Genomic DNA, 12,404 nt, shown 5'->3' on the forward strand with positions numbered 1-12,404 from the left:
TAACATGAGCGGGCACACACTCATGTCGCACACACGCACACTTATGGCCAAAGGAAAGGACACTTTAAATTAGAATAACAGGAACAGTGTATTGCACTACCAAAGCTAACTAGCATGTCACACATGCGCTGTAAATAACTATGTACAGATACCGAGATGTCACTCCATGTTACCTGCTATCTGTTACTGCACAATGTTGTTTCTTCTTTGATTCTATTATATGTACCACTGTATTGCACATCGTTGCGGGCAAGACCACCCGCATTTCATTGTATACCTGTATGCCGTGACAATTAAAACTCTTGACTTGACTTGACTTGACTATACTACAGAATTTTATAAAACGTACTCTGTGTTGGTTGCTCCTTTCCTACTGAGAGTATATAACGACTCCCTTCTAAAGGGCCAAATGCCACCCACGCTATCAGAGGCGTCATTGTCCCTGCTGCTCAAAAAAGGTAAAGACCCTCTCTTTTGTAGCAGTTACAGACCAATCTCCCTCCTTAATGTGGATTGTAAAATATTGGCTAAGGTCCTTTCATGCCGTCTTCAGAAGGTGGTCCCATTCCTGATAGACCCGGATCAGACGGGTTTCATCATGGACAGGCAGTCCTTCTTTAACACCAGAAGGCTGTTAAATATCCTTTTCACAACCACGACTGGCGCACCAGAAATGGTACTCTCCCTAGATGCTGAGAAAGCGTTTGACAGAGTGGAATGGAGATACCTGTTCCATACACTTGAGAAATTCGGTTTGGGCCCGGGTTTTATTTCATGGATAAAACTCCTATACTCGTCCCCGGTGGCCTCGGTTAATGTGAATGGTACCAAGTCGGGCCAGTTTGCGCTTTATCGTGGCACCCGTCAAGGATGCCCGCTTTCTCCCTTGCTCTACGCGCTCGCCGCAGAACCTTTAGCCATATGGCTTCGCAGTGAGGACAGATTTGAGGGGATTGAAAGGTTCGGCCTGGTTCATAAACTCTCATTGTATGCCGATGATCTCCTACTCTATGTCTCCAATCCGTCATCGTCCATCCCTGTTATCCTGGATATTCTAGAACAGCATAGGCAGCTCTCTGGGTACAAACTTAATCTCCAGAAAAGTGAATATTTACCTGTTAATGCATCTGCGGAACGGCTTCCTCAATCGCTTTTCCCCTTTAAAAGGGCCACGGAAGGATTCACATATCTAGGGATTTTTATGGCCAAATCACAGACGGAGCTCTTCGCAAAAAATGTCCGTCCTCTGCTGGATCGCTTTAAGTTAGATCTGACGAGATGGTCCTCTCTCCCCCTCTCACTTCTGGGAAGGGTTAACCTGATAAAGATGGTGGTCTTACCCCGATTTTTGTACGCTTTTCAGCATATACCAATATTTATTAATAAAGCCTTTTTCACTTCGATTGATCAACTTATAGGTTCATTCCTGTGGGGTAACAAAAGAGCACGTATTAAGAGGACGATCATGCAATTTCCCAAATCAGAAGGGGGTTTGGCTTTGCCTAATCTTCACTATTACTACTGGGCATGTAATATAAACAAACTCCTTTACTGGAGGACCAGGAGGGAGGAAGAAGACCAACCCCAATGGGCTCGGATGGAAGTCTCCTCTTCAAAGTACTCACTCTGGTCTGTGGCAACATCCCAACTACCCATTTTAATCCCTATTAAACAGGTGGCTCGGAACCAAATCGTAACGGATACTTTGAAAATCTGGAATCAGTTTAGGAAACAATTTGGCCTACACGCTCCGTCGGGGCTAGCTCCGATCTCTCGCAATCACCTATTCCTACCGTCCTGTTCTGATCCTGTATTCACAAGTTGGGCGAACAAAGGTTTGCTAACCATTAATGACCTCTACTCCGGAGGTGTGTTTTCCTCGTTTGCAGAATTATCAAAAGAATTTGGTCTTCCAAACTCCCACCTTTTCCGTTTTTTTCAGATCAGACATTTTGTTCAGAACCAATTCCCACAATTCCCTGGCCGTCCTCCAGACTCTAGGACTGACCCTCTCCTATCGCTCGGCACCGGGCGGAAAGGGCTCGTCTCAATTATATATGATAAAATATTTTGGATGAACCCAACTTGGTTAGACTCCCTAAAAGCCAAATGGGACGAAGATCTGGGAATTACCATTACAGATGAACAATGGGATCATATACTAGACCTTGTACACACCTCCTCTATATGTGCAAGACACAGTTTGCTGCAGTGTAGGATCCTGCATAGGGTTCATTACACCAATGCGAGGTTAGCAAAGATATACCCGGATAGAACGGATGCGTGTAATAGATGTAAACAATCTCAGGGCGGCTAGGTGGTGTAGTGGTCTAAGGCACTCGCCACCAGTGTGGAGACGCTAGGATTCGCGTGTTCGAATCCAGCTCTCCACATTGTTTTTCAGTTTGGCTGGTCGTCCGCAGTAATACACATTGGCCGTATTACGGGGAGGGAAAAACTGAAGGGTGGGGATCGAACGTTGTGAACAAGCGACTCCTACAAGTCGGTTGGTGCGCCTGCGCAGTAGAATCAGGAAGTGTCGGGGGCAGCGTGAGCCTCCCACGCGTTACTCCTCGACACTGATAGATCGAGCTGCGCAGGTGAAAAGATGCGACTGCTGTTACCTCAAGTACCGGAGGGGACTTGTGCTATGTATGACTTAGTCCTCACTGCAGCCGGCTTGTGGGAGGCAAGAAACAGCGTTCGTGACAGGGGAGGGTTGAATTGGATGATACGAAATTGGGATGGGAGAAAATATAGAAAATGGGAGAAAAAGTGGATCAAAAAAAAAAGATGTAAACAATCTCCAGCCGATTATATGCACATGTTTTGGACGTGCCCCAAACTCACAGAGTTTTGGACTGCAATATTTGATACACTGAGTAGGGTCCTGGGTGTGACGTTAGACCCTGATCCACTCACTGCCTTTTTCGGCATCCCGAATACCCCTTCGATCGCATCTAGGGCTGCAAAACGAGTTGTGGCGTTCACTACCCTCCTCGCTAGGAGACTTATTCTCTTTAAGTGGATACACCCTTCCCCACCCACTCACAACAGATGGATACATGAGATACTACATTGCATTAGGCTTGAACGAATCAGATTCTCCCTAAAGGGCTCCCTTGAAACATTCCATGTGACCTGGCAACCATTTCTGCAGCACATCGATACCCTGACTATCAATGAAGAGACTTAGAAAGGATAGAGCTTTACACCTCTAACTGCACTTCCATATCTTTTATTATTATTTTATTCCTATTTTCTAATGCCCCCCCCCCCCCCTTCCCTGTCCTGGTATGTATGGGTGTGAATGAGACCCCGGAGGGGTGGGTGGGTAACTGGGGGAGGGAGAGGGGAACGAGGGACACAGCTGCAGAAGATCAAACTATTCAAGAATTACCACAACACTATAAGTAGGGGCGGGGGAAAGAGTGAAATAATATCATTGATGACTTTCTTCCACAGCCACATCCGTGCTAGAGAGTTTTTTTTTTTTTTTTTTGTGTTTTTAGTTTTTTCTTTATCTCTTTTTATCTAAATATTTGTGCACAATGCAGATGGGTCTGATTGATATTGTTGTTTTTTGTTTTTCTTTTCCAGCAACATCTATGCTGTGTTTGTATATTTTGCAGATGTTTGTCAATAACCTCGGTGTGGGGGGGATGGGGTGGGAATGATGGAGGGGAAGGGGAAATGAGAGGGAAAAAAGGAAAAAAGATGGAAAATGTACAATATCTACAACTGTAAATGTTCAATATTTTTTTCCTGTAATAAATAAAAAAAAAAAAAATCAGAGTGTTAAGACGTGTTCGGTAGACAGTACACTGTGTGGAGCGAGCTCTATAGAGTGAAGATAACAGTGCTTTGAATGCACACTGGAGTAGCAGTGTAAAGGGGCGCCCCAACCATTACTGCCGGCTTTAGATTTTATTTGCTAACTGTGGTACCACTATTGATTTCTTTTGAATGTAATAACGTGTGTGTTCTTATATAAAATGCCCATTCCGTAATCCCTTTTTCTCCCCTTTCCCCCCATTTGGAGTAGTGGAACAGTATATGTAGACCCTTAAAGGGAAGGTCTTGTTACGGTGTCTAGCCCAGACGTGGGAAGCACTTTAGTCTGTGTTACAGAGCGAGAGCACTTGGTGCCCAGGGCGTGATTAACTTGAATCAGACTGTATTTATTTGTAACTTGAATCAGAACCACCACTAAACAAATATTAAATGGGAGCACTGTGTGTGTGTCTGTTACTGAGTCTGTGTCTTAACCCTTTTTGCCCGGGGAATGTTCCTCATTATTTAACCCTTCCCCACCCGTCTATAATTCATTGTTAAAGGTCTCTACAGGTCATATAAGGAAGGGTACTGCTTTGAGGAGCGAAAACTTTATCCATCTTACTGCCATCAGGTGTGGGAGGGCTAAGGAAGTATTGGGGGAGTGGGGGTGTGTGGGGAGCTACTGCTGATCGCCCTGGAGGGCAAGAAGGACCAGAGTACCACCCCTAGGTCAGTGAATCCTAGGCCCCATCCGCTCCTGCTGCTCGACCTCCAATTCGACGTTCCTGGCCTAAAGACGGGGATCCAGTTAGACTCAGCTCTGCTGCATCCCGCTACCAGGTGGCCGTGTACAACCACTCCCATAAAGCAGGGATAATCCACCCTGCTACACAACGCTTTAAGGAGATCTTTTATTTTTAGAGCATTAACTCTTTGGAATATAATGGAATAACCTGCCTCAAAACCTCTGCTGCATTTACAGTAGATTAACTTTTTAAAATAATCTTAAATTGTTTTAAAATAGTTTTTTTAACACTGTAAAGTAATTTTTTGTTTTTGGTTTACACTGTAATGTAATTTTAGCTATCTTAATTATTACAGTAGTTTCATTATGCATTGTGTGTACTGACTTTTAATAATTTTGTTTTTGCAATAATAATTGTTTTTGTATGTTTTTTTGTGTGTGGACCCCAGGAAGACTAGCTGGTTGCTATGGCACCAGCCAAAGGGGTACCCTACTAAAATCAAATCAAATCAAATCAAATACTATCTTACATTCTGTCAACCGTCGTAACCATGGAAAAGTCAACCCGGCTCACATCACGGCAGCTGAACTAAAAATACAAACTAAAATGTAAGATTTCGTTCACAATCTAAAAATGCAGCTTTAGCGCGGGAATATATACTACAAGCGGTGAACAAGTGCGTACGGCAGACGTCACAGCATGTTAAATCTCTATAGGATCAGTTAAATCTGTTGAATCTCTAACAGATCCTCCTGGGTGTGTGTTGACAGGCGGGTTTCCGGGTTAAACGATGGATGGGGAGGCTGGTTGTGTGGAGAACCTCCCACAGTAAGTCCCACAGAGAACCCCACCTCTCTTCCTCATCCCTTCCTCCGTTTGTGTATATTCTATATAGTGTTGGTCATTTCCCAATGCAAATTGCCGTACGCCATCCTTCTAAGATGGTAAATAAATGGTAAATGGCTGCATGTATATAGCAGCTTTTATCCAAAGCGCTTTACAATTTGTTCCTCACATTTGTACCCATTCACTCACACATTCACACACCGACGGCGGAGGCAACCATGCGAGGTGCCAACCTGCTCATCGGGAGCAATTAGGGGTTAAGTGTCTTGCTCATGGACACTTCGACACGGAGCGGGAATCGAACTGGGAACCTCCGGATTACCAGACGACTGCTCTAACTCCGGAGACACTGTCGCCCCCTGCATCCCTTCCTCCGTTTGTGTCTATTCTGTAGTTTTGGTCATTTCTCGATGCAAATTGCCGTACGCCATCCTCCTGAGTGAGTGACCGGTGTCCATAGCAACCGTCCAGCTTTCCGGGGCTGATAGTGGGATACGTGGCAACGTTTGATCAGGCCTGTGTTTACCAAGCCTCTTAAATCTAGATTCGTTAATTAAGTCATAGTGAGGTATTATGGTCATTTGACCTGACCAACGATCCTAGATACTGATCCAGTGAAGTGTGACAAATACAGGGCCCAGACCTACTTCTCCCATCCACAGCTTGAGGTGAGCTAGTTACCATGACAACTGTGATGGATGCAATATGCTAATCAGGACCATTCAACAATTTAAGAGTCATAAATATGCAAGCGATGACTGTGCCAATATTCTTTTGTTTTAAAAAGATATAAAAAAGAGCTTGAAGCGTGACTGTCTGGAAAGAATTCAGTCAATTTCAGAAATGAAAAAGAAAAAACTAAACATTTATGGGATTTTCAAACAGCGACTGCCAAGAGTCTGCACACATGCTGGAACCATTTGCCACTCCACCGTAATTTTAAAACTCCCATCACTTTAACAGACGGACGGACACGGTTATCGCCTCATCGCGTCTAGAAAGACCTCAGATTGCTTCTGAAAGATTCTCAAGTTTATTTGTGGTTATTTATAACAGTGTGTGTATGACTCGGGGAGGGGAATACATTTGACTGCATAAGGCAAACTAACAGACAGACCGACAGGTAGGAAGAAAGAAAGACAGACAGACAGGTAGACAGACAGATGAGGATAGGAATGTTAAAGCTTTACTAGCACCAGCAGCAGCAACAACCTCTTACCATCACCATCAAGTTCGATTGTTTTTAACCCAACAGGATGCTGAGAAATTGATTCATGCTTTTATTTCAAGCAGACTGGACTATTGCAATGCTCTTTTTACTGGTCTTCCAAAAAAATCAATAGACAAGCTACAGCTAATTCAGAACTCTGCTGCTAGACTTTTAACGAAAACAAGGAAGAGAGCATATTACTCCAGTTTTAGCTGCATTGCATTGGCTCCCTGTATCTTTTAGAATTGATTTTAAAGTCCTTCTACTTGTTTTTAAAGCTCTTAACAATTTAGCACCATCGTACATTTCCGATCTCCTGTCCTTTTATGTCCTCACAAGCCCTAAGGTCCTCCACAGCTGGTCTTTTAATTGTTCCTGGGGTGCCCCAAAGGAAAATTGGGGCATCTGCTTTTAAATTCTATGCACCACAGCTGTGGAACACAATCACCAAAAAATATTAGAGAGGTTGGCCCAGTGGACATTTTAAACAACAGTTGAAAACATACCTTTTTAATATTGCTTTTAATTAGCAACTTTTTATTATTTTTCTTTACTCGATTTTATCCATTTTCTTTACTTGTGATTTTAGACTGTGTGGTTTACTTTATGTTCTTCTTTTAATCTGTTATTATTCATTGTTTTATCTTTCTTTTATCATGTAATGTGAAGCACTTTGGGCTGCATCTTGTATGAAAAGTGCTATATAAATAAAGTTATTATTATTATTATCAGCCAGAATCAGGAATATAGGGGCGTAAGCCTTTTTCACATCCACTGTGTTTCCACATCAGGGGCTGTGAAACCATTGTTCCACCTGGGACCCGCTTTTGGAAATGGTTTGAAACCCACTGAAGGCTTTTAGCTGCAGGGTTTAGGCCTACTGTCCGAAAACAACATCAAAATGTATCTCTGAATAAATACTGTACATCTGGTGAGTTTTGTTTATTCAGCTATACTTTCAACCTTCAACCTTACATGTTCAGCCTCATGAGAAAGATGCATATTCATAGTAACGTTCAGTTGGAGCCCGTCTTTGTGCATAACATTGCAATGGAAACCTTGTATGCAGTCACTGGAAAGTTACAACAGCCATTTATGTTCCCAGTGTGTGTGCTAGGCCTTAGTATACTCTTAACCGCCAATTATCTAGCCTGGTTTAGGTCAAAGCTGCAATTTACAGTTTATTGTGGCTTAAGTCAAAGCTATTGCTTAGTTTATTACGACTTAAGTCCATTAAATGCTGATACTGTATTGGCTGGTACATTGGCACATAGAATCAGAACAGAATTCAATCTGCAAGTCTTGAGGCAATTATTCACAGGCATTGAGGCAACAAAGACAGGCAATATTGCTGTCAACAGGGATTATGTGGAGAGAAATGTGGGCAACATGATGATTTATTTTTAATTTCTATCTGAACCCTTGCACTTATTTGTATCTGCACATTTTGCACTAGTATGTTCAGTATATGTACTGTATATGTATTTTTTTTGCTCTATGCTTTTATCTGTGAAGCACTTTGGTACAGTCACAACTGTTGTAAATGTGCTATATAAATAAAGTTGATTATGATTATGATGTGAAGTGTAATGTTCAAATACTGTTGGTCACTATTGTTGCCAATATGATCTGTCAACATTGTCCCAAAGTGTTACCCACACATTGCAGCCTTTACACAGTGCAAACAAACCTCAAAATACACAAATATGTCAGATATGCATTTCCTGAAATTCAGAGATTGTATTCGTTTTTACTCCCAAGATTGCCACATTACAGTAATTCTCTGGCTGTACTTTAGCTTCCATGTTGAAAACCAATTAATGGAGACATTCATTACATGTTGTTGTTTTGTTATAGGCACAGGGAATATTGCCATAACAATATTGCGTTCCATAATGTTGCTTATACCATGGTCTGGGTGAATACTCCAGACTACTTAATCACTGTTCTAAATCCATCCTCCAACCAAACCTGTAACCATAGCAACATTAAAGAGCACAGCTGTCAAAGCTTTCCTCGTTATCAACTGTGGCAAGCAGCACAGCTGACTAATCAACCTGATAAACTAACGACCGGGAAGGAAAACACACCAGTGGGCGAGTGCAAAACTTTCAACAAGAATGTGCGAATGCTTTTATTTGATATTGTTGGCAAATGACCATGGTATGAGCGGATGAATCAACGTGTAGGTGTGCGTTAAGCGGTTTTATGGCACTCCGCTGCATGTCAGGTGGTTCTCCGCCTCCACGTCGTGCCTTAAAAAAATGCACACCTACTCGTTGATTAGCCTTTACTTATTCTGTCCTGTTTGACAACGTCTGAGAGAACATAGACTGCAGTGACCGCTGTAATATGAATTTACTTATACCACTATATCCCGATATATAATGTGAGATGTGATATTATATCATAATTATTAGGGATGCTCGATATTGGCTTTTTTACCGATACCGATATACCGATATTGTCCAACTCTTAATTTCCGATACCGATATCAACCGATACCGATATATGCAGTGTTTCCCCCCCCCCCAAAAAATTGAATAATTTCAGGTAATTAACATTACATATCTCTTGTTGTGGAATTAACACAACATTATGCATACTTTTGACAATAAATAGAATCAGAATTTGTTCTTACTTGCTTGCCTGGGTAAATAAAGGTTATAGAAATGTAAAAAAAAAAAATTAAAACGTTTTTTAACCGATACCGATATTTTCCGATATCACATTTGAATGCCGATATCGGCCGATAATATCGGTAGGCCGATAATATCGGACATCCCTAATAATAATTATTATCATCATCATTATTATTAGGAACATGGTATCCTCTACGCTCTCTTCATGCCGCGCCCCATCAGGCAGGCGAACACCGTCATCACCATCTTGTTGTTGATCTCCACGAGGTCCTCGGGAAGGGCGTACACCCGCGTGCCGATCTTCCTCGCCATGGAGATGGCGTACCTGAGGAGGGTCAAGGGTCACAGACAGTTTAGTTTACTCTGTTTATTTGATCAGGGACAGTGCATATGAATGAATGAAAATATTCATGTATTCTCCATATTCCTCCAAACAAATCACAGTATCTAGCTCCGTCAAACAGAACAATCATAATTTAAAAAAAAAAGTAATTATAAACAAAAAGTCAAGAGCAATGTATTTAGTTAGTTGACATGTTCAAAAAAGGAGTAGAGTAGTTATACATTTATAAATGAATAAAAATGAAAAACTGTAAATGTGCCAACATTAGCAGGGTTGCTAGTTTTCAGCTGTAGTCCCTGGGCTAGATGTTTTTTTTTTTATCTACTTTTTCTCCCCATTTAAAAAATTTCTCCCATCCCAATTTCGTATTCTACCCTCCCCTGTCTCGAACGTTGCTAGACCATGCCTCCCACTGGTCGGCTGCAATGTGGACCACGCCTTGCATCACGTGTCCCCTCCGGTACACGAGGAGGCAGCCGTCGCATCTTTTCACCTGTACAGCGCGATCTCTCAGTGGTGAGGAATAACGCGTGGGAGGCTGTACAGGCGCACCAACCGACCTGTGGGAGTCGCTGTCCACAACGTCCGAGCCCCACCCACCGGCTTTCCCACCCCTAACACTGCCTATTGTATTAGTATGAACGACCAGCCAAGCCGGAAGCAACGCAGAGAGCTGGGCTCGAACCCAGCATCTCCTGCGTTAGTGGCGAGCGCCTTGCCCACTGCGCCACTTAGCCGCAGTCCCTGGGCTAGATGTTAAAGCCAAAAACAGGGTTACCATGGCAACCAGTGTTCAACTTCTCCCAAAGAGGAAATAAACTGACCGGTACTAAACCTATTGCATGAATCATCTTATAGTAATTGTTCCCTCCATCTTTTTTTTTGCCCTACGTTACAAATAAGAACCGAAAAACAATAAAAGGGGATGGTTCTGATATTTGGAACCCCAGCCCTATTTCTTACTTACCAATGAGGATGATGTTGCAAAGTACAGTAATGCAAACGCAATGGGGTCGAGCTCCTTTGTGTTTCACTGTGAAGTCGATTCCAGTGAGCCTCAGTCAGCTTGTACAGACAGGAGCTCGACCCCATTGACTTTGCATGTGCATCAACATCATTATTAGTAAGTAAGAAATAGGGCTAGGGTTCCAAAAAAACAGAACCGTCCCTTTAAATAATTTCACTTCACAGCGTTTGTGTGGCCACGTTTATTCACTGTGTTCCATGGAAACTGTGGTGAACGCAGTCATAAAAGGTATGGTTTCCTTATGCTGAGAAGATAGTCTGTTTACTTTGCTGATAACTATATCTCGGCATAACTCGTAAATGTTCAGACAAGCTTAATTTGGCTATTTGTGATACTGTGTATACATGCAATTTCCGCACAAGCCGCATGTTCTTTCAAACTAATTTGGTCGTGTAGGTCAGTAAAGTAACTAGGGGCTTGACGTTCCGTGCACAGAGACGTATTGTAGCCGGGGTAGGACATGATGAAGACAGACGGAGGGACGGAGAGAGAGAGAGAGAGACAGAGACAGAGACAGAGACAGAGACAGAGACAGACAGACAGACAGACAGACAGACAGACAGACAGACAGACAGACAGACAGACAGACAGACAGACAGACAGACAGACAGACAGACAGACAGACAAATAGATTACTTGGCATTGTCCAGTTTGTCTTCGTCTGACAGACTGCCAGTTTTGACAAGGTCAAAGTTCACACTGTTTGGCTGGATGGAATCAATCAGGTCCAGAACTGGAATGCTGGTGCCTATCTCCTTGTCCTAGAGAGAGAGAGAGAGAGAGAGAGAGAGGGAGAGAGAGAGAGAGAGAGAGAGAGGGAGAGAGAGAGAGAGACACACACACACACACACACACACACACACACACACACACACACACACACGCACACGCACACGCACACACACAGTAATATCATTGTGTTGTCTTTAATAAAAAAGCCCTTCACGAATGAACTGATTAACTTCCTACGCCGCTAGCTAAATGATTGACAGACTGACTGGCTGACAAACCAATTAAATAAGTAACAAACCTAGCTAACTCACTATAACTGATTAACTGACCAGCTAATTAATTAACCAACCGGCTGACTGAGCAACTGACCTTGAAGCTGTGGATAGACGAGGACTTTCCGGCCTCTGATAGAGTCTTGTTCACCCAGGTGACAATGAGTTCGTCTCCCGCCACCTCTCCATCCCCCAGGTACTCGAGCACGTTCAGGGTGTACCTGTACGGTCATGTGATTAGTACGTTCAGGGTGTACCTGTACGGTCATGTGATTAGTACGTTCAGGGTGTACCTGTACGGTCATGTGATTAGTACATTCAGAGAGTACCTGTACGGTCATGTGATTAGTACATTCAGAGTGCACCTGTAGTCATGTGATTAGTACATTCAGAGAGTACCTGTACGGTCATGTGATTAGTACATTCAGAGAGTACCTGTACGGTCATGTGATTAGTACATGTGATTAGTACATTCAGAGTGCACCTGTACGGTCATGTGATTAGTACATTCAGAGTGCACCTGTACGGTCATGTGATTAGTACATTCAGAGTGCACCTGTACGGTCATGTGATTAGTACATTCAGAGAGTACCTGTACGGTCATGTGATTAGTACATTCAGAGAGTACCTGTACGGTCACGTGATTAGTACATTCAGAGTGCACCTGGACGGTCATGTGATTAGTACAGTCAGAGTGCACCTGTACGGTCATGTGATTAGTAGAGTCAGAGTGCACCTGTACGGTCACGTGATTAGTACAGTCAGAGTGCACCTGTACGGTCATGTGATTAGTAGTCAGAGTGCACCTG

At 43.0% G+C, this 12,404-nt stretch overlaps 1 protein-coding gene across 1 annotated transcript in view; it reads right to left on the minus strand.

Moving 5' to 3' along the window:
• Positions 1 to 8,680: 8,680 nt before the first annotated feature.
• The window catches only part of LOC311242734 (plastin-3-like), a 40,525-nt gene continuing 36,801 nt past the window's right edge, over positions 8,681 to 12,404 (minus strand). Inside the window, exons 14-16 of the mRNA XM_084331748.1 lie at positions 11,693 to 11,816; positions 11,228 to 11,352; positions 8,681 to 9,546 (exon numbers count right to left, since the gene is read on the minus strand). Of these exons, the coding sequence (XP_084187874.1) occupies positions 9,414 to 9,546; positions 11,228 to 11,352; positions 11,693 to 11,816 (382 nt within the window). The 3' untranslated portion in view covers positions 8,681 to 9,413. The remainder of the gene's footprint in view (positions 9,547 to 11,227; positions 11,353 to 11,692; positions 11,817 to 12,404) is intronic.

This window comes from Notolepis coatsorum (assembly GCF_963971535.1).
Source record: "Notolepis coatsorum genome assembly, chromosome: 16".
Taxonomy (NCBI): Eukaryota; Metazoa; Chordata; class Actinopteri; order Aulopiformes; family Paralepididae; genus Notolepis; species Notolepis coatsorum.